The following is a 23167-nucleotide window of genomic DNA, read 5'->3' as shown; positions in this document are numbered from 1 at the left end:
TTCCATCCACATCTGCCTCTCCACTCCGACTCACAACACCAAGAATCCACAAGCCTGCATCTGCGCTTTGTGAGCAGCCAGGGTACAGGTTAGTATTCAAACCTGTCTTAGTGTCAGTTATGTCCCAGCTTCCATTCCAGTCCAACCTCCCCATCTGACTCTCCCCACCTAATGTCCAGAGGCAAATCCCTCAACTCCTTTCCTGTGTCAAAATGAGAGTATATCCTCCCTCCATCAGGGCTGTGGCCATGTGAATGAGCTGTCTACTATGCTTTCTGCAACTTTTGATATTAAAAACCACACTTTTGCTTGTTTTGAACATTTTTAACATAAAAGAAAAAGAAAAGTTTTCCATTCTTTACACAGAAGAATTGACCACTGAAATTCTTCCAAATGCTTTTCTGAGGACACAAAGATAGAATCACACTGTTGGGAAGCAGGGCACCAGCATATATAATAGTCATATCTAAGTCATAAAATACAAATTCCCCATATTATCCCATAATAGAAACAATTATAATTTTGTTTTTTGCATACTCATGTAATTTTATTGTTTCCAATATTTCATTATTGCAATGATGAAATGAAAATATTTGCACAATGATCCATGTGTGCTTGTGTTGTGTTGGATATGAACATGAATTTGGAAGACAAAGCAGAGAAATTCTCCAGAAGCTGAATGTTAATGGACAGAAAGTGTTCCAGAAAACGAAGTAGCAGAAGAAAACATCTCCAATGTCTCCTCTAACAGACTTAGTTAGCAAACACTGAGAGAGCATCTGGGGTGGTCAGGAACCCCTTCTTAAAAATACAAAAGACATTCTGGAATAACAGTCCCATTACAAATAATATATATGTGTTATATATAACATAGAATATACAAATAATATATAATATATGTAAATACATATATATTCACACAAAATTAAGTATTTGAAGGCTTTTTTGAGCTCTGTCCTATGTACAAAACTGAGAGGGGGGGCTCAATCCTGCACAGCACTGTGGTTGTTAGCAAATGGAGAAACAGAATAAAGCAGGTGGCAAATGTTGAGATGGCAACAATAGAGTGGATCATCAAGACAGTGAGGCTGGGGAAAGAGGGCACATGGTGCTACATCCTCGGAGGGTTGAAGGAAGAATAAGGCATAAAAATTAAAGTTGAAAAGCTGCACCCAGGAAAGCCCAGTTGGTCAAGACACTGAGTGCAGCAAAGTCATAGTAAGTCATACACTTACTAAAGGGCAAGTTTGAAGCCGGGAGCCATTGCGTCTGGATCATGCAGAACAGATGGATTCCCTAAAGACAGATTTTCAGGGCAACGCTGAGACCTCCTGACTGCAGCCCTGGGCTCTGCTCACCTTCATCGCCCATTTCTCTCTTTTTCAGCTTCACAAGGCACAAAAGTCGGTGATGAAAAATCAGACTTTGACTGAATTCATTCTGCTGGGACTCACAGACGCCCCAGAGCTTCAGATCTGTGTTTTCCTATTTCTCCTGCTGACATACATCCTCAGCATTGTGGGGAATCTGACCATCATCCTCCTCACACTGCTGGATTCCCACCTCCAGACACCCATGTACTTCTTTCTCAGGAACTTCTCCTTCCTGGAAATCTCCTTCACATCCACGTTTACTCCACGGATACTCTTCAGCATCTCTACGGGAATTAAGACCATCAGCTTTGCTGGCTGCTTCACTCAGTACTTCTTTGCTATCTTCTTTGGAGCCACTGAGTTTTACCTTCTGACTGCCATGTCCTACGACCGCTATGTGGCCATCTGCAAACCGCTGCACTACACCACCATCATGAGCAACAGGGTCTGCTCCCTGCTGGTCCTCTGCTCTTGGCTGAGTGGCTTCCTGATCATCTTATTCCCAATCATCTTGACCAGTCAGCTGGATTTCTGCGCATCCAATGTGCTCAATCATTATTACTGTGACTATGGGCCCCTCATAGAAATAGCTTGTTCAGACACAAGGTTGCTGGAACTCTTTGACTTTGTCTTAGCGGTCGTGACCTTGATAGTCACCCTGGTGCTGGTCATTCTCTCCTACACCCACATCATCAGGACCATTCTGAAGATCCCTTCTGCACAGCAGAGAAAGAAGGCCTTTTCCACATGTTCTTCCCACATGGTAGTCATCTCCCTTTCTTATGGGAGCTGCATCTTCATGTACATAAAGCCTTCAGCAACAGAAGGAGTGGCCTTCAATAAGGGTGTGGCTGTGCTCAATAACTCAGTTGCCCCTTTACTTAACCCCTTCATTTACACTCTAAGGAATAAGCAAGTAAAACAAGCCTTCAGTGATGCTGTCAGAAAAGTACTGCATCTTCACTCCTTTTAGTGGCCTGATAATAAATGAAAATGTTGGATGATATTCTGGATATTCCTCCTCTCTCTTGAAGTGGTTTCTCAGGTAAGCTGGGTATGGCTGGTATCAGCAGTGTGTTTCAAACTAGTTCAAGAACTTCCTGATATCTACCTTTGATGAAAGAGGCAGAAAAATTGTACTGGGAGACTGTATACAGAATACAGCTAGTTAAACCCTTTTGCTTGTCATAAATTGGAGGATCAGCCTAATGACTGCACCTATATTATTTCCATTAGCATCTTTTAACTCTTTGATCGATAATTATCAAAAACATAATATGTGAGCAGCTCACATAAATGTGAGCATAATTGTGTCAGAAATTTCTACCTCTTTATAAGAAGTGATTATTAGACCATGTACAAAAAATCTTTTTTTTTCAAGACAGGGTTTCTCTGTGTAGCTTTGGAGCGTCTCCTGTAAGTAGCTCTTGCACACCAGGTTGTCCTCGAACTCACAGAGATCCACCTGCCTCTGCTTCTTGAGTGCTGGGATTAGAGGTGTGTGTCACCACTGCCCAACTTGAAGATTCCTTTCTTGATCACTTTTCTTTGGGCTTTAAACAATTCCATTTCTCGAGTTTCTTACTCTGATAGTTCTTCAGATCACCTCTCTGCCTGAGGAGATCACTCAACAGATAAAGTGCTTGCTTTAAGAACACAAGGACCTGGATACAGATTCCCAGCACTGATGTACTAGCTGGGCATGGTGACTTGCACCAGTAACCATAACTTACAAGACAGGGTCAAAGATGAGCTGATTCTAAACATTCACTCTCTAGAATGTAAAAGGTAAGCCACGGGTTCAGTGAGAAATCCTGTGTCAAATAGTAAGGTGGCAAGCAATTGAGGAAAGACACCAGATATCAATATCTGACCTCTACACTCTCATAGAAAAGCAAGTGCACATACACACACACACACACACACACACACACACACACACACACGCACGTACATACCACCGAGACTCATAAAACACACACCCTCACACATACATGCACACCACACACAACACACCAGAGAGACACAGATATCTTGGAAAACCATCTCCTGTTATACAAGATTGGGTTCCATGTGTGCTCCCATGAACATTTCTAACTATTTGCTGAGAAAAAAAAATGAAAATTGTCCTGATGAAATCATCTGGACTCTTTCTAAAGGAAGACTAAGGAAAAGAGAAATCTTGAGCAATCTTGGCAGTAATAGAGATCTTCTAAGAGATAGAGAGAAGCAAGGGTGTGGCTGAGATTTAAGGGGTACATTTAAAGATGATTTCTGGAGAGATTGGGATCAATATATAGGATGATTTGCCATATCCTATTACCTCTGCATTTCCAGTACTCAAGGACCCTGGATGCCTCTTTGACTTTCCCTGTCATTGTACTTCACTGAAGCCTGAGTTCCTGGACAAGCAGAGCCATCTGGCATCTAATACTTCAGGTCCCATTGTCCTCATGACCACTACTCCTACCATTACCCTTTGTGAATGAAAGTCATCCTGAACCTTGGTGGTTCTGGCGCCTTCTCAGAAGCATCAGCCTCATATCCTGGGAGGATGCAGGGCCTCATACGGGCTCAGTAGTTTATTGTCTCCCCTTCTCTTGTATAACCTTAATAACCCTTACGTTACTCGACCTCCTTGTTCATTCCTTTATCATCGTCCATGAAGTTAAGGTATTACCATATCACTAAACATTGGACATCACTTTTTGTAAGTTCTAAGAGCAACCTCAGTTCTTACTCGAATGTTAGACCCAGATTTTGAAGAAATGCTCTCAAGTAAATTCTAGCCTAGCTAGTCTTCTATGGTGGACTCCTAAAAAAAAAAAACCTAATCCCAAGAGCATACCTCTAGCTCCTGCTGGTACAAATCATCCAGCCACTAAAATTCTTTCAGTGTGTAGCTTCATTCCTCCTCGAATAAAGTCTATATGTCTCGAACTAGACTATCAGGGTTTTGACCCTAATATAGCAATCCCACATATACAGAGGCATTTTGCGTTCATTGATAACTGGTTTTAAAATGATTGCTCTTTAAGTGACAGCATGCTGGAGGAGGCCAGAAAGAAATGAAGGGTGCCTCAAACACAAATTTCCATGGGAATGCATACTTAATATTATTCCTTCAGAGCCCGCAGAATTGCCTCCCCATTCACTGTAAGTCTGGGCCCTTTTCTTGAAAATATATAGGTCATTAAGAACTTTGAACTCTCTGCTCCCCTAGAGGTAGGAGGTTGTCAGACACTTAAGCACTAAGGGCTCTTGACTGGGGAATCTCTATGGTGCCTCACAGACAGCAAAACATTATACCTGAGAAAAGCCTGCAAATCAGAGCTGCCCTAAACAGGTGACCCAAACCATAGTTTCTATGTCATTGGCCAAATGCTGTACCACCCCAGGTATTCCCTCTTGTTCATTCTGAGGAAATATTATATCAAAACCCCTTTTTAATATATTTACTTTATATGTCAATAGACTTCATCATAAAAATATTTTCATATTCATGCACCCATATTGGCTTAGGGTTTCTATGGCTGTGAAGAGACACTATAACCATGGCATCTCTTATAAAAGAAAACATTTAATAGAGATGGTAGATTATAATTTCAGAGATTTAGTCTATTATCATCTTAGCAGGGAACACGGCAGCTGGGAATATGGCAAAATGCATACAGACAAGGTACTGGAGAGAGAGTTGAGAGTTCTACACCTTACACAGGCAACAGGAAGTGATCTGAGACACTGGCTATGGCTTGAGCATATATGAAACTTCAAACTCCACCTCCACAGTGACACACTTCCTCCAAACAGGCTACACCCACTCCAACAAAGCCACCAGTCCAAAGAGTGACATTCCCTTTTGTAGTCATTTTCTTTCAAATCACTACATTCCACTCCCTGGCCCCCAAAGTCTTGAAGTCATATGATAATACAAAAATGTACTGAGTTCAACTTCAAAAGTCCCTGTGGTAGTATGAAAGGAAATGGTCCCAAAGTGACACTATTTGGAGGTGTGACCTTATTAGAGGAAGTGTGTCACTATGGGGTTGGGATTTGAGGTCTCATTTGCTCAAACTTCCCTCAGTGTGACTGTCAGTAGAATTCCTGTTGCCTGTAAGATGTAGTACTCTCAACTCCTGTGCCATGTCTGCCTGCACACCACCATGCTGCCTGTCATGATGACAATGGACTGAACCTCTGAAACTGTAAGTGAGCCCCCTCAATTAAATGTTTTCCTTTATAAGAGTTGCTGTGGTCTGAGCACTGGGCTGAGCTTCTAAAGTCCACTAGAAGAGAGGGAGGAGCAAGAATACTAGCAAAGAATTTTCACTAAAACAACTTACCTGAGCCGATAGGAGCTCGCCAACTCTGTCCTGACAGCAGAGGAACCAGCATAGGATCAAACTAGACCCTCTGAATGTGGGTGACAGTTTTATTATTGGGACAGAGTACAGGACCACTGGCAGTGAGACCAGCATTTATCCCTAATGCTTGTACTCTCTTTTTGAAACCCATTCTCTTTGGAGAGATATCTTACTCAGCCTAGATATAGTAGAGGCCTTGTTCCTCATTCAAAGCAATATGCCAAACTTTGGTGACTTCCCATGTGAAGACTTATTTTCTCTGAGGAATGGAAGGGGGTAGGAAGGGAAGATGAAGGGAGTGGGAGGAGGGGAGGGAATGGGAACTGGAATTGGTATGTAAAATGAGAAAAGATTTTTTTTAATAAATTAATTTTAAAAAAATTGTTGCTGTGATCATGGTGTCTTTTCATAGCAATAAAAACCCAAACTAAGACAGTCCCCAGAGTCTATCATAGTCTCAACAATGTTTAAAAGTCTAAAGATCAAAGTCTTTCTGAGAGTCTTGTGATCTTTTCAGTGTAATCCCCATATAATCAAAATCAAAACACAGATCACATACTTCCAACATATAATCACACAGCATATATACATTACAATTCCAAAACATAGGGAAGTGACCATAGTGAGGAAATATTGGAGCAAAATTAGACTGAAAATCAACTGGGCAAATTCCAAACTCTTCATCTCCATGTTTGATGTCATTAAAAAAAAATAATAAACCTTGAGATCTCCAATTCCTTTTGGCTTTGTTGACTGCAGCACACTTCTTTCTCTTGGGCTGTTTCCACTGCCTGTTAACTACTCTTCTCAGAAGGAATCCCACAGCTCTGGCATCTCCAGCATCTTGGGGTCTCCAAGGCAATTGAGGGTTCAGCTTCACAACTTCTCACCATGGCCTCTCTGGGCTTCCATTCAGGGACACCCGACACATGCCTGGGCTCAGCAGCTTTCCTTAGCTGAGGAAGCAAATTCCATAGCCCTTTTCATAAAGCTAGAACCACATAGTCAAAGCTGCCAAGTTGTGCTGATTACATGGGCACCCTTGTTCAATTACATCTTCACCAACACTCTGTTTTCAATGATTTCCTTCACTGCCTAAGCTTGGCTGGCCTGAAACTGGATCTGTAGACAGGCTGGCCTCGAACTCACAGATTTTTCAATTATTTCTTCACCAGCTTTCTATATTTGATGGCTCCCTTCACTTTCTAAGCTTGGCTTCCTGGAACTTGCTCTGTAGACCAGGCTGGTGTCAAACTCAGAGATCCACCAGCCTCTGCCTCCGGAGTGCTGTGATTAAAGGTGTGTGCACTACCATGTCCATCTCTAAGCTTTTCTCTAATTCTTTTTCACAAGTTGGAAACTTAGCAGTGAGGGATCTTGTTCTAAGGTGACTTCCTTTATTCCATTTCTTAATCTCCATTTTTTTCTGTGTGAAATAAAACTTGAAACTTTAAAATCACCCAGAAATGTCCACAACCTCTGACAGGAATTCATCTTTCACAGGAACAGAAGAAGGAAAAGGAGAGGAAGAGGAAGAGGAAGAGGAAGAAGAAGAAGAAGAAGAAGAAGAAGAAGAAGAAGAAGAAGAAGAAGAAGAAGAAGAAAAGAAGAAGAAGAAGAAGAAGAAGAAGAAGAAGAAGAAGAAGAAGAAGAAGAAGAAGAAGAAGAAGAAGAGGAGGAGGAGGAGGAGGAGGAGGAGGAGGAGGAGGAGGAGAAGGAGGAGGAGAGGAGAGGAAGGGGAAGGGGAAGGGGAAGGGGAAGGGGAAGGGGAAGGGGAAGAAGGGGAAGGGGAAGGGGAAGGGGAAGGGGAAGGGGAAGGGGAAGGGGAAGGGGAAGGGGAAGGGGAAGGGGAAGGGGAAGGGGAAGGGGAAGGGGAAGGGGAAGGGGAAGGGGAAGGGGAAGGAGAAGGAGAAGGAGAAGGAGAAGGAGAAGGAGAAGGAGAAGGAGAAGGAGAAGGAGAAGGAGAAGGAGAAGGAGAAGGAGAAGGAGAAGGAGAAGGAGAAGGAGAAGGAGAAGGAGAAGGAGAAGGAGAAGGAGAAGGAGAAGAAGAAGAAGAAGAAGAAGAAGAAGAAGAAGAAGAAGAAGAAGAAGAAGAAGAAGAAGAAGAAGAAGAAGAAGAAGAAGAAGAAGAAGAAGAAGAAGAAGAAGAAGAAGAAGAAGAAGAAGAAGAAGAAGAAGAAGAAGAAGAAGAAGAAGAAGAAGATTCTCTACAGGAGCACAATCTGCTGCCTCGGTCTCCCTCCCTGTAGCTCTGCATCTGTCTCTTGTTCTCACTCTCTTTTCATCATGGTTTCCTTTCCCCAAATGCCACATCCACGGCTGTCTCGCCTGTGTGACAAAATGCCTCTCAGGTGGTGGCCGTCTCGAAATGAGGGGCTCGTGCTTCCTGGAGCTTGGCCCCCGGCGGCTCCCTGGCTGCCTGCTCGAGTTGTGGTGGCTGATCAGCCTCAACGACCGCGTTCACTTTGTTCCTGGCGATGGTTTCTTGCGTTGGCTCTGCTATCTTCTTCTTCTGTTCTACTTTTCTCTTGACCAAAACTTAATCTGTTCAAGGAACCAGGAAACATTCCCAAAGGCTCCTTGGATACGGAGGAACTGATGCGTCAGTCCCCTCCCTTGATTCAGGCCATTAATGTTATGATTAAGACTCCGGCGCGCTCTCTGGGGGAATTAATTTATGGATACCCTAAAACAGAAAGAGCTCATGATGGTAGAAGATGGGTAAATTATGAAGGAGAACATATGGAGTGGCATGGGTTAACATTTACGGAGAGACTAGCCAGAATGAGAAACCCCTGGTGCATTTTAGATAGGAAAGAGAGGCAGGCTATTCTTGACAACATGAAGCCAGCCATTCAATAGTGGAGCTAACCCTGGGGGCGGAATCCTGAAGAATAGTATTTGGGTTACCTTGAGGGCAGATATGTTTCAGGGCCATGAGAAAGCGCAGTTGGTTAGTGGTGTGAGACGAATTTCAAAGAAAAGCTCTGCCCACCTGGCCCTGACCACAAGACTTGCTGAGAATAATCAACTCCTGTAATCATTTTTTTATGTAAGCTTTTATGTCTGCCAACTTCTTTCTGTAATCTCATAAAAGTGATGCTTGAATTTTAGTAAAATCGCAGCAGATTCCAACCACTCTCTTGTGTTGTGTCTGTCTGTCATTCGCCGAACTTGTGCCTTCCTGTTACCAAGACCCTGCTTCTCCCACGGTCTGAGTGGCTCCCCTGAGCCGGTCCGTGGCACCCAAACCCTCAACACAACAACTGGTGAGCTAGGTTAAACAAGTGTTGCTTGTCCCACCAGATAGTCTCAGTTTGGACATATTCAGCTCTAGTAGCTAGCAAATTCATTCCATTTTCCATCCCAAAACTCTTCTAATGTAACAGCAATTCCAGTGCAAAGTTCAAATAGGAACTACAAAGGAGGACCAAGGGTTGAAGGTTTACAACACTTGTGTGTAAGAGTCTGGATTCTCCCTCCTCCCTCTCCAGTCCTAAGAGCAGTCAGGGTTTCCTGCTCTGTGGGAAGTTCAAATTCCTCCCCTCTCCCTCCAGGTCTAGGAAGGTGAGCATCCAAACAGACTAGGATCCCAGAAAGCCAGTACATGGAGGGAGGAGGAGAGGGAGTGAGGGGAGGAGGAGAGGGAGTGGGGGGAATGGGAGGGTATTGGGAGGAGGGGAGGAAGTGGAAATTTTTATAAACAAATAAATAAATTAATAAAAAAAGAGTCTGGATTCTCAAGGTCTAGATACAAGGTCTGATCGTGTATCAATAGTCTAGATACAAGTAAGTGGGTGGTTGGCTCCCTCTAGTGGTACATAGCATTCTTGCACTATTACATACACCTCATTATCCGGTTTCTAAAATAATAATTATAAAATATTTCAAATAAGGTGGTAAAAGAACTTGAAGCTCTCTAGTGATTGAATCAATACTTGAGGAATGACCTGAACAAGCATTGTCTTCAAATTCAGACTTATTTTTTAGAAAATGTCAAACACTGCCATACCTCTTGCCCTGCACAAAAAAAATCAGTCTAAAGGGGATCGGACACTTTCATATACAAACTAAAACTTTTAAACTGCTAGGAAAACATAGGTAAACACTTTAATATATGAGCATGCGCATGTACTCTAAAGAGGACTCTGATAGCACAGGAAATAAGCCCAGAATTTCACAGATGGCAATAGATTAAAGTAATTCCACACAACAAAGGAAATAATCACCATCTTTGATTGCTAACTATTTATCACACAAAAGATTAATATCTAAGATATATAAACAACTACTAAATTCAAATATCAGAGAAAAACTATCCAGTCAATAAATGGAGTAGTGAAGTATTATATAGTTCCCAAAAGAAATACAAATGACCAAGGGCTACTTGGGAAATGTTCAATATCCTTAGGCATCAAAGAAATACAAATTTTAATTGTTTTGAAATTCCAAGTCGCCCTAGTCAGAATGGTTATCATCAAAAAAACAAATGATGACAGATTCTGTCAAAGTTGACAGGAAGGAAGAATCCTTATGTTACAGGTGAGACTATAAGCTCATGCAGACACTGTGGGAATCAACATGGGAACCAGAAAACAGCAAGGCACAGAAGGCAAGTCCAGCTCAGCTTATAGTTCAAGACACCACAGTCTGTCACAGCAGAGAAGGCATGCTAAGATACACAAAGATTAACAAAATAACAAAAATTAACAAAGCTGATCATTTTAACTAGAATAACAAATAAAATACTCAAATAACAAGTTCATAAGTGAAAGATAAAGATGATATTATAAGTAAACAACAGAAATGTGAACTATTGGAAGAGCTTCTTGTGAAATATTATACATCAGTTAGTTGGATGATCTGGAAGAAGTATGTTATCTATCAAGACTGATTTGAGATAAAATTTGTAAGTCTAAAAAAACTGTGGTGAGTGGGGATATGGAGTCAGTAACAGATAGACTCCTAAGAAATAAAAGATAAACGTTTGAGGTTAGGGAGTGTCAGTTACCCCAATATGATCCTTCACCATGTTCTGAGATGGCATACGGTATACTAAGTATGTATGACTGCATGTCAAATAGTAAGATAATATTGAAATTATCAAATAAGAGCAATTATGATGGCTCAGCTTGTACGTCATCACAATGTTCCATTCTGCCATTGAAAATGCTCCCGTTAGTGTATAGTAATGGCTCACTGGACCATCACAGTGGTGCATTCTGATACCACAACTCGACTGTAACAACACTATAATATGCCAAGACATCACAATGCTCAATTGCGATGTCACAGCACTGAGTTAGGTTCCCAGGAACCACATCAAGTGCCTTACAACTCTCTGTAACTCCCACTCCAAGAGACACTCATCAGACACCTGCACTCCTAGGCACATAACCTAGCACACACACACATACAAACATGTACACATGAATAAAACTAAAACTGATATCTAAAAATATTCTATTTTATATAACAATAATTAATTATGCCATTAAAGTACATTTTAATATCAAACCTAAAATATAGTATCACCATGTTTGAATTTATCATCACCTTGCACAAGTGTCAAGAAGATGCTCAATTTGGTCATCACAATGCTCCATTGTGTCAACAAAGTGTTCCACTATGTCATCACAGTGCTCCATTGTGTCATCACAGATCCATTGTGCCATCACAGATCCATTGTGCCATCACAGATCCATTGTGCCATCACAGATCCATTGTGCCATTACAGATTCATTGTGTCATCACAGTGCTCCATTGTGTCATTAGAGTGCTCCATTGTGCCATCACTATGATCCATTGTATCATAACAGTGCTCCATTGTGTCATCATAGTGCTCCATTGTGCCATCACAATACTCCATTAAGTAGTCACAATGATTCATTCTGTCATACAGTAGCCAATTGTATAATCACAATGCTCCATTGTGTCATCATAATGCTCAGTTTTGTCATCACAGTGCTCTATTCTGTCATCACAGTAGTCCATTGTGTTATCACACTGCTCAATTTTGTCATCACTGTGATCCATTGTGTCATCACAATGCTCCATTGTTTCATTACAATGCTCCATTGTGTCATCACAGTGCTCCATTGTATCATCACAATGCTCCATTGTGTCATCTCAATGCTCCATTGTGTCATCACAGTGCTCCATTGTGTCATCACAGTTCCATTGTGTCATCACAGTGCTCCACTGTGTCATCACAGTGCTCCATTGTTTCATCACAGTGCTCCATTGTGTCATCACAGTGCTCCACTGTGTCATCACAGCTCCACTGTGTCATCACAGTGCTCCACTGTGTCATCACAGTGCTCCATTGTGTCATCACAGTGCTCCACTGTGTCATCACAGTTCCATTGTGTCATCACAAAAATCCATTGTGTCACCACAGTGCTTCATTGTGTCAATACAATGGTTCATTGTGTCATCACTGTGATCCACAGTGTCATAACAGTGCTCCATTATGCCATCACAGTGCTGCATTGTTTGTTCACAATGCTCCATTGTGATATCACTGTGCTCCACTGTGTCATCACAGTGTTCCATTCTGTCATCGCACTCCTCCATTGTTTCACCATACTGCTCCATTTTGTCATCACAGTTCCATTGTGTCATCCCGGTGCTCCATTGTGTTATCAGAGTGTTCCATTCTGTCATCACAGTAGTCCATTGTGTCTTCACAATGCTGCATTGTGTCTCAGTTCTCCATTGTGTTGTTACAGAGCTCCATTTTGTCATCACTGTAGTACATTGTGTCATCAAAATTTTTCACTGCCTCGGTTTTTCAGCTTTGAATTCTGAGATGCAATGTGACCTCACAATGCTCTCTCTTGACATCACAATTTACAAATTAGCAAATAGAAAATATATATTCTGGCAAACTTCTATAAATGATCAAAGACCAAAGATAAGAGTGTATATAAATTGCATTGTAATTGTGGGTTTGATAGACACAAGTGCAAACATGAGTATCATTACTCCAGAATAGCAGCATCCAAATTGGCCTCTTCAAGAGGCAGATGTTCAATTCCTAGGAATAGGAGCTCTATTTCAAGTGAAACAAAGCACTAGATGGGTTGAATGCATAAGGCCAAAAGGACAAAGAGGAAGGCTGAGGCCGTACGTGGCTAATATTGCAGTAAATTTATGGGGCCATGATTTGTTGCAACAATGGAATATCCAGATTAACATTCCTGCAGTCCAAGAAACTGATAATTCTGAGAAGGATATTATAAGGTACTATACACAAAGGTGACCAGCCATTCAGACTGTACAAGAACACAAATCAACTAGCAAAACTTTACAGGTACTAACAGCCCTATTTTCAAGATGATTAACAGAAACCAATATGGGTTAAACAGTGGCCATTAACATAAGACAACCTGCAGTTTTTAGAACAGCTGGTACAGGAGCAACTAGATGCTTACCATATTGAAGAATCAACCAGCCCTTGGAATTCTCCTGTATTTGTTGTTAAAAAGAAATTTGTTAAATGGAGAATGGTGACAGATCTAAGAGCTGGCAACAAGGTAATTCAACCTATGGGCTGTCTACAATCTGGAATTCCTCTGCCTTTTCTATTACCAAAAGGATGACCTCTTATAGTTATAGATTTAAAAGATTGTTTCTTCCCTATACATTTACAAGAAAATAACAGAGAAAAATTTCCCTTCACAGTGTCTACTTATAATAATTCTCAGCCTACTAGGTTGAGATACCAGTGGACCATTCTTCCACAGGGAATGTTCAATAGCCCCACCCTATGCAAATACTTTGTAAGCCAGCCATTGAAATAATACATAAAAAATTTTCCTAAATCTATAATTTACCTTTACATAGATGACATTTTGATATCTGATTCAAACATAGATACTTTTGAAAGAATGTTTGAAAAAGTAAAGAAAGTTTTATCAAAATGGGGATTACAAATTGATCCTGAAAAAATACAGAGAGGAGATTCTGTCAATTACCTGGGTTACAAAATAGGTTTACAAAAAATTAGAACACAAAAGGCATAAATTAGGAGAGATCGATTGTTGACTTTTAATGACTTTCAAAGATTGTTGGGAGACGTTTCCAGTCTATGACCAGCTGTTGGAATAACACCTGATCTAATAGTTCATTTAAACAAAACTTTAGATGGTGACAAAGACCTAAATAGTCAAGAGAATTAACAGCAATGCCGGGCAGTGGTGGAACATGCCTTTAATCCCAGCACTCAGGAGGCAGAGGCAGAAGGACTTCTGTGAGTTTGAGGCCAACCTGGTTTACAAGAGCTAGTTCCAGGACAGGTTCCAAAGCTACAGAGAAACTCTGTCTCAAAAAACAAACAAACAAGAGAGAGAGAGAGAGAGAGAGAGAGAGAGAATTAACAGCAGAAGCAGCAAAGAAATTGACTGTTGTTGAAGAAAAATTACAGGAGGCACACGTGGATAGGATGAATCCAAATCTTAATTGCATTCTAATCATATTGCCTTCCAGAATTTCCCCTACAGGAGTTTTAATGCAAAGGGAATATATTATCTTAGAATGGATTTTTTTACCACATAAACCAAGTAAAAAATTAAAAACTTATGTGGAAAAAGTCTCTTAATTAATTATAAAAGGAAAATTGATGGGGGCTGGAGAGACGCCTCAGAGGTTAAGAGCACTGCCTGCTCTTCCAAAGGTTCTGAGTTCAATTCCCAGCAACCACATGGTGGCTCACAACCATCTGTAATGGAGTCTGGTGCCCTCTTCTGGCATGCAGGCATACACACAGACAGAATATTGTATATATAATAAATAAATAAATATTTTTTAAAAAAAGGAAAATTGAGACTTCATTAACTAGCAGGAATAGACCCAGCAGAGATTATAGTGCCTTTTACTACTGGTAAAATTAAAAAGTGTAACATGAGAGAGGCTGTTTGTTATTTGGGTTTTCTGTTTCACCCCACCCCCCAGCTATTTAGTCCCAGAGAAAAATCACACTGAGATCTCTATAAGTTATAAAGCTCATTAGGTCAGGCTACTTATTAGCTAACTCTCTCATCTTGACTAACCCATTTTTCTGATCTATTTTAGCCATGTGGCTCAGTACCTTTTTCAGTGGGGCAGCTCACATCCTGCTGCTTCGGTGGTCTGGACAGGAGTGCAAAGAATCAAATTCCTCCTCCCCAGAATTCTCCTGCTCTCCTTGCATCATTTCCACTTCCTGTCTTGTTTCCCTGTCTACACCTCCTGCCCGGCCAATCAGTGTTTATTTAAAACATGATTGACAGAATACAGACAATTCTCCTACACCAAAAAAGTGGAAAAAAAGAAAGCATATTTAACAAAAGTGCTGGCATAACTGGATATCAACATGTAGAAGAATTAAAATAGATGCATATCTACCTCTATGCACAAAACTCAAGTCCAAATGGATCAAAGACATCAACATAAAGCCAGACACACTGAACCTTATAGAAGAGAAAGTGGGAAGTACACTTGAACATATTGGCACAGGAGACCACTTCCTAAATATAAACCCCAGCATCACAGACACTGAGAGAAATAATTAATAAATTGGACCTCCTGAAACTAAAAAGCTTCTGTAAAGCAAAGGACACAGTCAACAAAACAAAACGACAGCCTACAAAATGGGAAAAGATTTTCACTATCCCCACATCAGACAGAAGTCTGATCTACAAAATATACAAAGAACTCAAGAAATTGGTAATCGAAAAAACAAATAATCCAATAGAAAAATGGAGTACAGACCTAAACAGAGAACTCTCAACAGAGGAATCTAAAATGACTGAAAGACATTTAAGGAAATGTTCAACATCCTTAGTCATCAGAGAAATGCAAATCAAAACAACTCTGAGATTCCATCTTACACCTGTAAGAATGGCCAAGATCAAAAACACTGATGACAACTTATGCTGGAGAGGTTGTGGGGAAAAGGAAACACTTATGCATTGCTGGTGGGAATGCAAGCTGGTACAGCCCCTTTGGATGTCAGTGTGGTGATTTCTCAAAAAATTAGGAAACAACCTTCCTCAAGACCCAGTAATACCACTTTTGGGTATATATCCAAAGAATGCTCAATCGTGCCACAAGGACGTGTGCTCAACTATGTTCATAGCAGCTTTGTTTGTCATAGCCAGAACCTGGAAACAACCTAAATGCCCCTCAACTGAAGAATGGATAAGGAAAATGTGGTATATTTACACAATGGAGTACTACACAGCAGAAAAAAATAACAACATCTTGAATTTTGCAGGCAAATGGATAGAGCTAGAAAACATCATTTTGAGTGAGATAACCCAGACACAGAAAGACAATTATCACATGTACTCACTCATAGGTGTTTTTTAAACATAAAACAAACAAAGCCAGCCTACAACCCACAATTCCAGAGAACTTAGACAACAATACAGACACTAAGAGAGACTTACATAGATCTAATCTACATAGGAAATAGAAAAAGACAAGATCTCCTGAGTAAATTGGGAGCATGGGGACCTTGGGGGAGGGTGGAAGGAGGACAGGAAAGGCATGGAGGGGAGCAGAGAAAAATCTAGAGCTCAATAAAAATCAATAAAAAAGAAATTAAAAAATTATGGGAAGACAATGAACCTTGACAAAGAGCTTTTGCTAATTTTTAGGAGAGTTTAATAGCAATTATCCCAAAAGTGATAGAATTCACCTTATAAAGAGAAATACTTGGATCGCTTCCCACATTGTACTGGATACACCAATAACTAGAGCCCATACATTCTATACTGATGCAAATAAATCAGTAAAGGCTGGTTACAAATCAAAAAATTTAAGTAAGGTGGAACAAAGCTTTTATAATTCTGTTTAAAAGGCAGAATTATATGTTATTCTCATGGTATTAAGGGATTTTAAATAAACTCAATACAGTTACTGCTTCACAATATGCAGAAAGAGTTGTCTTACATATTGAAACCACTGAATTTATATCAGATGATACGGAATTGACTTCATTATTCATAAAGGTCCAAGATATAATCAGGAATAGGCTTTGTCCCATATACATAACACACATTTGATCCCATACTGGTCTGCCAAGTCCTCTGTCAAGGTAATGCAGAAATTTATCAATTATTGGTTGGAAGCATGTTGCAATTCTAAGAAGTTCATTTTTAAAAAATCATGTCAATATCAAAGGTTTTAAGAAAGAGTTTTCTATTATATGGCAACAAGCTAAGAAGATTATAAACAGATGCCCTACTTGCTCTTTTTATAACCAAACACCACTACCTGCAGGGACTAACCCGAAGGGTACTCAAATGAATGAAATCTGACATATGGATATGTTCCACTTTGCAGAATTTGGAAAATTAAAATATGTACACCACATCACTGACACTTATTTAGGTTTTCAATGGACAACTGTTTTGAGCTCAAAAAAGGGCTGATTCAGTAATTATGCATTTATTAAAAGTTATGGCCATCATGGATATTCCTGCACAAAAAAGACAGGCAATGGTCCAGCATATGTCTCTAAGAAAAAGAAATAGTTTTTTGCTTATTTTAATATAAAGCATATTACAGGTAAAACAAATAATCCTACAGGTTAGGCAGTTATAGAAAGATCAAATCGAACTATAAAGGATATGTTAAACAAAAGAAAGGAATAAACAATACTCCCAGAAATAGGTTGAATAATGTTTTATTAATCTTGAATTTTCTTAACTCTAATGAGAGACAACAGTATCAGAGAGACATTGGATAATAGAAAAGTCTTCTGAATTAAATCAGCTGGTGCATTTCAAGGATGTGTTGACCTCACAATGGAAGCCAGGAGATGTGCTATACTGGGGAAGGGGCTTTTCTCTTATTTCATCGGGAGAAGAAAAGTTACAGATACCATCAAAATTAATATATATTCAATTGGAAAAAGAGAAATCTCTTGAGAAAGAGAGATGACAGCTCATCCACAGAGGTGACAACCAAACAGGTGGTAAGGAAACCTCATAAGGGTTGGGGTAGGGTTCTGTTCTTATCTTTGCAGGAAAAATACTCATCTTCAAAAAGTCAAGAGACCCTGGACATCTAAATGCCTAACGGGAAAAATATAATTATCCAGATAGGATCACCAAGCAAAGAGAATTATTGTGAGGACAGGTCATCTGAGGGCAAGAATCTCTAAATACTAATTAGAATAATAGTCATGACTCACTTAAAAATAAAAGCAGGTTTTAGAGTTGGACAATGGCTCTGTTCTTCTCTAAATTCAAGCATGTTTTTAAAATAAAAATTCAGAGTTTCTGTCTCATGTCAGGAGCCATGGTATGGGATGGAAAGAAGAAAGAATTTAGAAAAAAGTTTACTGCTCTTCATACTTGTTTTTATCTCTATTGCACCTTTTATTGAATATATGTCTGTATAAATAATGTTTAAGTTTTCCACAAAGAATAATGAATTTTCCTTCAGCAATCTTTGAAGTTTCCAGGAAGAAGATGGAACTCCACAACAATAACTCCACCTGGTTGATATGACATCATGATGCTGATAGCGCTACTATAAGACCTGCTTTGGGTACCAGCTGCTCAAGATGGTTTCAACTTGGTTAACTGAAATGATGTACTTTTCTACAATGTTCTGGTAAGAACTCCAAATAGGAACCTCAGAAAAACCCTACCAAATACTCAGAGACTATTTGCAATTATGCCAGACAATAACCTTGAAACTTAACCGTCATTTTACTTCAAAGGATCACATAGAAAAAACATTGCCCCCTTGACAGTTGGAAGGAATTCTAGAAGACAGCATCACCTCCCCCAACAAAGTTTGTCCTCAGGGTTAGGGACATCATTTAGGGGTTGACTATGATTGTTATAGGGTTAGAGGATTGGGGGAAATTATGTAAGCTCAGGGATCTCTTTGAAAAAAAGGGGAGGGAAATTGGATGGGATAATAGATTAGTGTGAGCTTACTCACACTAATAATAATAGTGAGTGGGGCTGGAGAGATGGCTCAGAGGTTAACAGCATTGCCTGCTCTTCCAAAAGTCCTGAGTTCAATTCCCAGCATCCACATGGTGGCTCACAACCATCTGTAATGGGGTCTGATGCCCTCTTCTGGCCTTCAGGCATACACACAGACAGAATGTTGTATACATAATAAATGAATAAATAAATATTAAAATTTAAAATAATAATAGTAATAGAGTGAATACTTGTGAGCTATTATTTATAGGCAATTTATATTGGTAAAGATTCTTGTGTATTGATACAAACTTAAATTATATTGAACATGTTTCTATTTGCATCTACAATATTTGCACACCTAGGCAAAGTTATTTTGTCATACTGCATGCATGTATGCTTCTACCTCTGCTTAAGATATTTTGTATGTTGATACAACTTTAGGATATATTTACCATATTGCAATATACATTTCTACCTCTGATCAAAATACTTATACATTGTTTACATTTTGAGGTCATTGTCCTCATTTGTTGTACAGTCATTTAAAGATTCTTTAATATTCTAATATGAAGTCTTAGTCTTTAAGTTTTATAGTCTTTAAGGTATTAAGAATTATGAGTCAATAATCATCCATGTTTGTCATACTTATAGTTAGACTAATCAGGTTCCTTAGATACATAGAGATTGTATTCTGCATAGATAGGTAATCTTAAACCACTTCAAAGAGCTGTAGAATATGGCATTTAAATAACTTAGGGTTCTGTTGACGATTGCAGCACAAATCTATTCCCGAGAGAATGATGAGCACCAAAGACACTCCACTTGGAGTTTGTTTTCTTCCTGGCAAGACTGGCCTTTGGGTAAGGAACTGCCCTTGGGTCAACCACTGACAAAATGCATGATGTCCAGACAGGAAAAGCAGGATACAAGAAAAAATACGGTCAAATCTTGCCAAGACAGGGTAAGATGGCTTTGAAATTTTTCCTGCCTTTGAAAATGGTCTGTCAGTTACTCTAGGCCTTAGCCAAAGTTGGTTGCTCCAGTGTTACAAATGAGACTTTGGGTGATTGTCCAGGTAGCCAGTTGTCTCTGTCATTTGTTGCACATTTTGGAACTTGTTTGATTGCTCTTCCTGCTTACTCAAGTAATGTTATTTCCCTTCTTGGGTCTTTAATGGGGTTGAAGTCTAGATAGTTGTAGTTACTTTCCTCTCATGACTTGGCCAAGTTTTATAATACAAGACTTAAACTCCTTGGGATAGAATAGTTACTGAAACATTTATCACATGTTTCTTGCTTGATATTATTTATGCTGGCTGTAATTCTAATTTTTATACCTGATATTTGTTCTAATTGTATATAATTTTGTATTAGGCTTAGAATTCTCTTATTTAAACAAAAGGGGGAGGTGCTGTAGGAATTTCCACAACAGTGGCCTTTAAGTTACCTGCCTTTTGAGGCATGGCCTCGTATACTATAAATGCCAATGTAAAGCACACAGTCGCTCTCTCTTCTGGTTGTGGGGGGTTGTTGTGATCCAGCTGCCCTCACTCCCCCTGACTGACAGTGGAACTTCCTTGTGGTTTGTAATTGACAAGGATGTTTGTGTTCTTTCTGGTCAGTGGGTCTCCACAGAAGGAGTAGATGTATAAAAGGTTGCTGGGCAAAATAAAGGTTGCTGTTCTTCCACCTGAAAAGAAGCCTCTATGTCTCAATCCCGGCACCCCCTGCCAGTCTTGGCTGTCCAGGCTGCACTGGCTGCAGCAAGTGGAGGTCCCACCGAGATCTGGAATGTGGGGATGCATGAATAGGGTCGCTCCAGCCGCCAGCTAAATCGAGAAGTGTATTGGAAAAGGTAAAGTGTTTTTATTTTTCATCCCCGGAGATAACTCTGAGGGACATCCTCCAAAAGATAAGCAAGTATAAAGAGGCAGGAGGGTGAATTGAAGGCCTTAAAAAGTAACTGAAACTCTTAAAGCAACAAGGTACAGAAGTAACAAGGAAGACAGCCAAAGATTTTGTACAGGAGGGGGTTTAAATGTTCCAGACTGGGAACAAGCCAAGTCAGATTAAAAGGAGTATGTGTGTCTTCATCCCCAGAGATGCTCTGAGGGATGCCCTCTGGAAGATTGGCCAGTAGGGAAGCAATAAAAAGGAGACAGGAAGGTGAATTGAGGGCCTCAAAAGATAGAATGTGTAGAGATATATGTTATTGTGTTGATTGTGTTGTCTTTTGTGTTCTGGATTGGAGAAAGACATTTGATCTGGGAACTGCTAAGAAAGGTATTTTGACTTTAAAATACAGGCCTAAGGATTTGATGCTTTGGAAAAGAGGTTCTGCTTTTGTCTCCACAGAGGATGAGAACCTGTGGATTCATTGCAAATTTACACGGTTTGAATCACTGAGACCCACTGAAATGTTGATGTAAAATACTCCCAAGAATGCAGCATCCCTGATCAGCAGGAAGTAGCCAGACAGATTGACCATGCCCAAATTCCCTAAAAGATTGTTAAAGTGGGGCACCTTCAATGGTTCCAGAGCAGGAGTAGCGAGCCTGCTTTCCTGAGTTCTGCTCCACTCCATGCAGCAGTTTGGATCCAGAGTGAGTGCGGTTGGGGCCAGAAGGCAGCTGGAGCAAAGCTTTGCCACCACAGCTACTGCTGCCGGACTTGCTCTCTCACAGACTGTGCAGACGGCTGAGACTGTCAACCAGCTTGCTGAAAAGAGTCATCAATGCTTTGGACATATTCAGTTGGGCATATTGACCTTGAACCAACAAGTAGCTTTGGTTCAGGAGCAAGTGGACTATCTTTGGACTTTTCAACAGTTAATCATGTTATATGTGTTACTCATGGCACTGTATTGCATGCTTCTGCTACTGTTATGGAACTCAACTGTCATATGAGAGGGGTTTGGAATATTGCTTTTGCTAATTTTACCACCCAGTTAGTGAATGCTAGATGGTTGCAGCGCTGGTCTGGCTCCTTGGCACTGTCAGTCCTGGGGATACTTGGTTTAGGGCTATGTGTCTGGGTAGCCACTTACGGGCAATACTTTGGGGGCAGGTTCTACCTAAGACAGGGAATATTAGAGGGCTATTCCCCATGACAGGCAAGGTATTATAAAATAAAATGGGGGGAGTTGTTGTGATCCAGCTGCCCTCACTCCCCCTGACTGACAGCAGAACTTCCTTGTGGTCTGTAATTGACAAGGATGTTTGTGTTTTTTCTGGCCAGTGGGTCTCCACAGAAGGAGTAGAGGTATAAAAGGTTGCTGGGCAAAATAAAGGTTGCTGTTCTTCCTCCTGAAAAGAAGCCTCCGCGTCTCAATCCTGGCACACACACACACACACACACACACACACACACACACACACACACACACACACACCAGTCTTGGCTATTCAGGCTGCGCTGGCTGTGGCAAGCATGAAGGGAAGTTTTCTCAGTTGAGATTCTCTCTCCGCCCCCATGAGTCTAGCCTGTATCAAGTTGCCTTAAAAGCCAGCCATCCAGTGTTTTATGGGAGAAAATGGGCCAGCTGGGGTAAGCGGGCTATGTAGTCTGCATGTTCAATATTTGATACTTCACATTATTTCCTTGGACTCTAAGGTCCAAGGCAATCTGGTATCTGAGCCAGGATTATTAAGTCAGCTAAAGATACAGCAAAAGGCATCTCAAAGGACTAAGAGACAATTTATTTGCAGCCAAATATGAGTGACCATGGGATTCAGTTTGGTCCATGGAAGTGGCTACATAAGCTTTTATTAGTAACAGAACAAAACAAAGCCATAAATCATGGCATTTACCAAAATACACTAGTAATGACAAACAGTGGACAACTTAAAGTCAAACATGGTGCAGGGGGATGACTCTGCCGTGGTTTCAGATGCTGTCTGATGAGACTCAGCTTTCAACTGGTAAAGTCAATGCCCTACCAAAAATACTTTCCAAAGGTTTTACCTGACAGTCACAAAGGTGTTAGGGCAAATACAGAGGTGGGCATGAATTAAAGGAACCAAGGACAATGTGACTCTGGGTCTGTAACTACCCACAGTAACAAAGTTTCGATCAATCACCCTTGGAGAATCTTCAACAGAAGTGGAACTTTTTTCTAGGAACTTCAGTTTACAGAAATGTGTTGGAAATTAAATTCCTTTAAGATTCATTTCATTTTTATTTTATGTATATTCATCTTATGATTTGCATGTGCATGTGGGTGCCCATAGAAGCCTGAAGAGTGTCTGTCATATCCCCTAGAACTGGAGATATAGGTGGGTGTGAGATGCCTGATGTGGGTACGAGGAACTGAACTTTGGACCTCTGCAAGAACCTCAAGTGCTCTAAACCACTGAGTCACCTGTCCAGGCCCTGACCATTAAACATTTGAGGCAGATTATGTGTTGAGGAAAAAAATAAATCTAATGAGACTGGAGAGATAGCTTTGTGGTTGAGAGCACTGACTGATCTTCTAGAGGTCCTGAGTTCAATTCCCA

At 40.4% G+C, this 23167-nt stretch overlaps 1 protein-coding gene and 1 long non-coding RNA gene across 2 annotated transcripts; both read left to right on the top strand.

The window, feature by feature from the left end:
* Window positions 1-1392: 1392 nt before the first annotated feature.
* On the top strand, window positions 1393-2346 carry LOC125389715 (olfactory receptor 6C4-like). The gene has a single exon (XM_048418357.3). It carries the CDS (start codon window positions 1411-1413, stop codon window positions 2344-2346), a length of 936 nt encoding a protein of 311 aa, XP_048274314.2. The 5' UTR covers window positions 1393-1410.
* An 18021-nt stretch (window positions 2347-20367) lies between these two features.
* Window positions 20368-22839, top strand: LOC148117742 (uncharacterized). Its single transcript, XR_015736727.1, has 2 exons — window positions 20368-20526; window positions 20977-22839. It is a non-coding gene; the product is annotated as an uncharacterized LOC148117742 (long non-coding RNA).
* Window positions 22840-23167: the final 328 nt, after the last annotated feature.

The sequence above is a fragment of the Myodes glareolus genome, chromosome 26, assembly GCF_982192425.1.
Source record: "Myodes glareolus chromosome 26, mMyoGla1.1, whole genome shotgun sequence".
In the NCBI taxonomy this organism is placed as follows: domain Eukaryota; kingdom Metazoa; phylum Chordata; class Mammalia; order Rodentia; family Cricetidae; genus Myodes; species Myodes glareolus.
The sequence above is the reverse complement of the archived record's forward strand: the minus strand, read 5'-3'. Positions and strand labels throughout refer to the sequence as shown.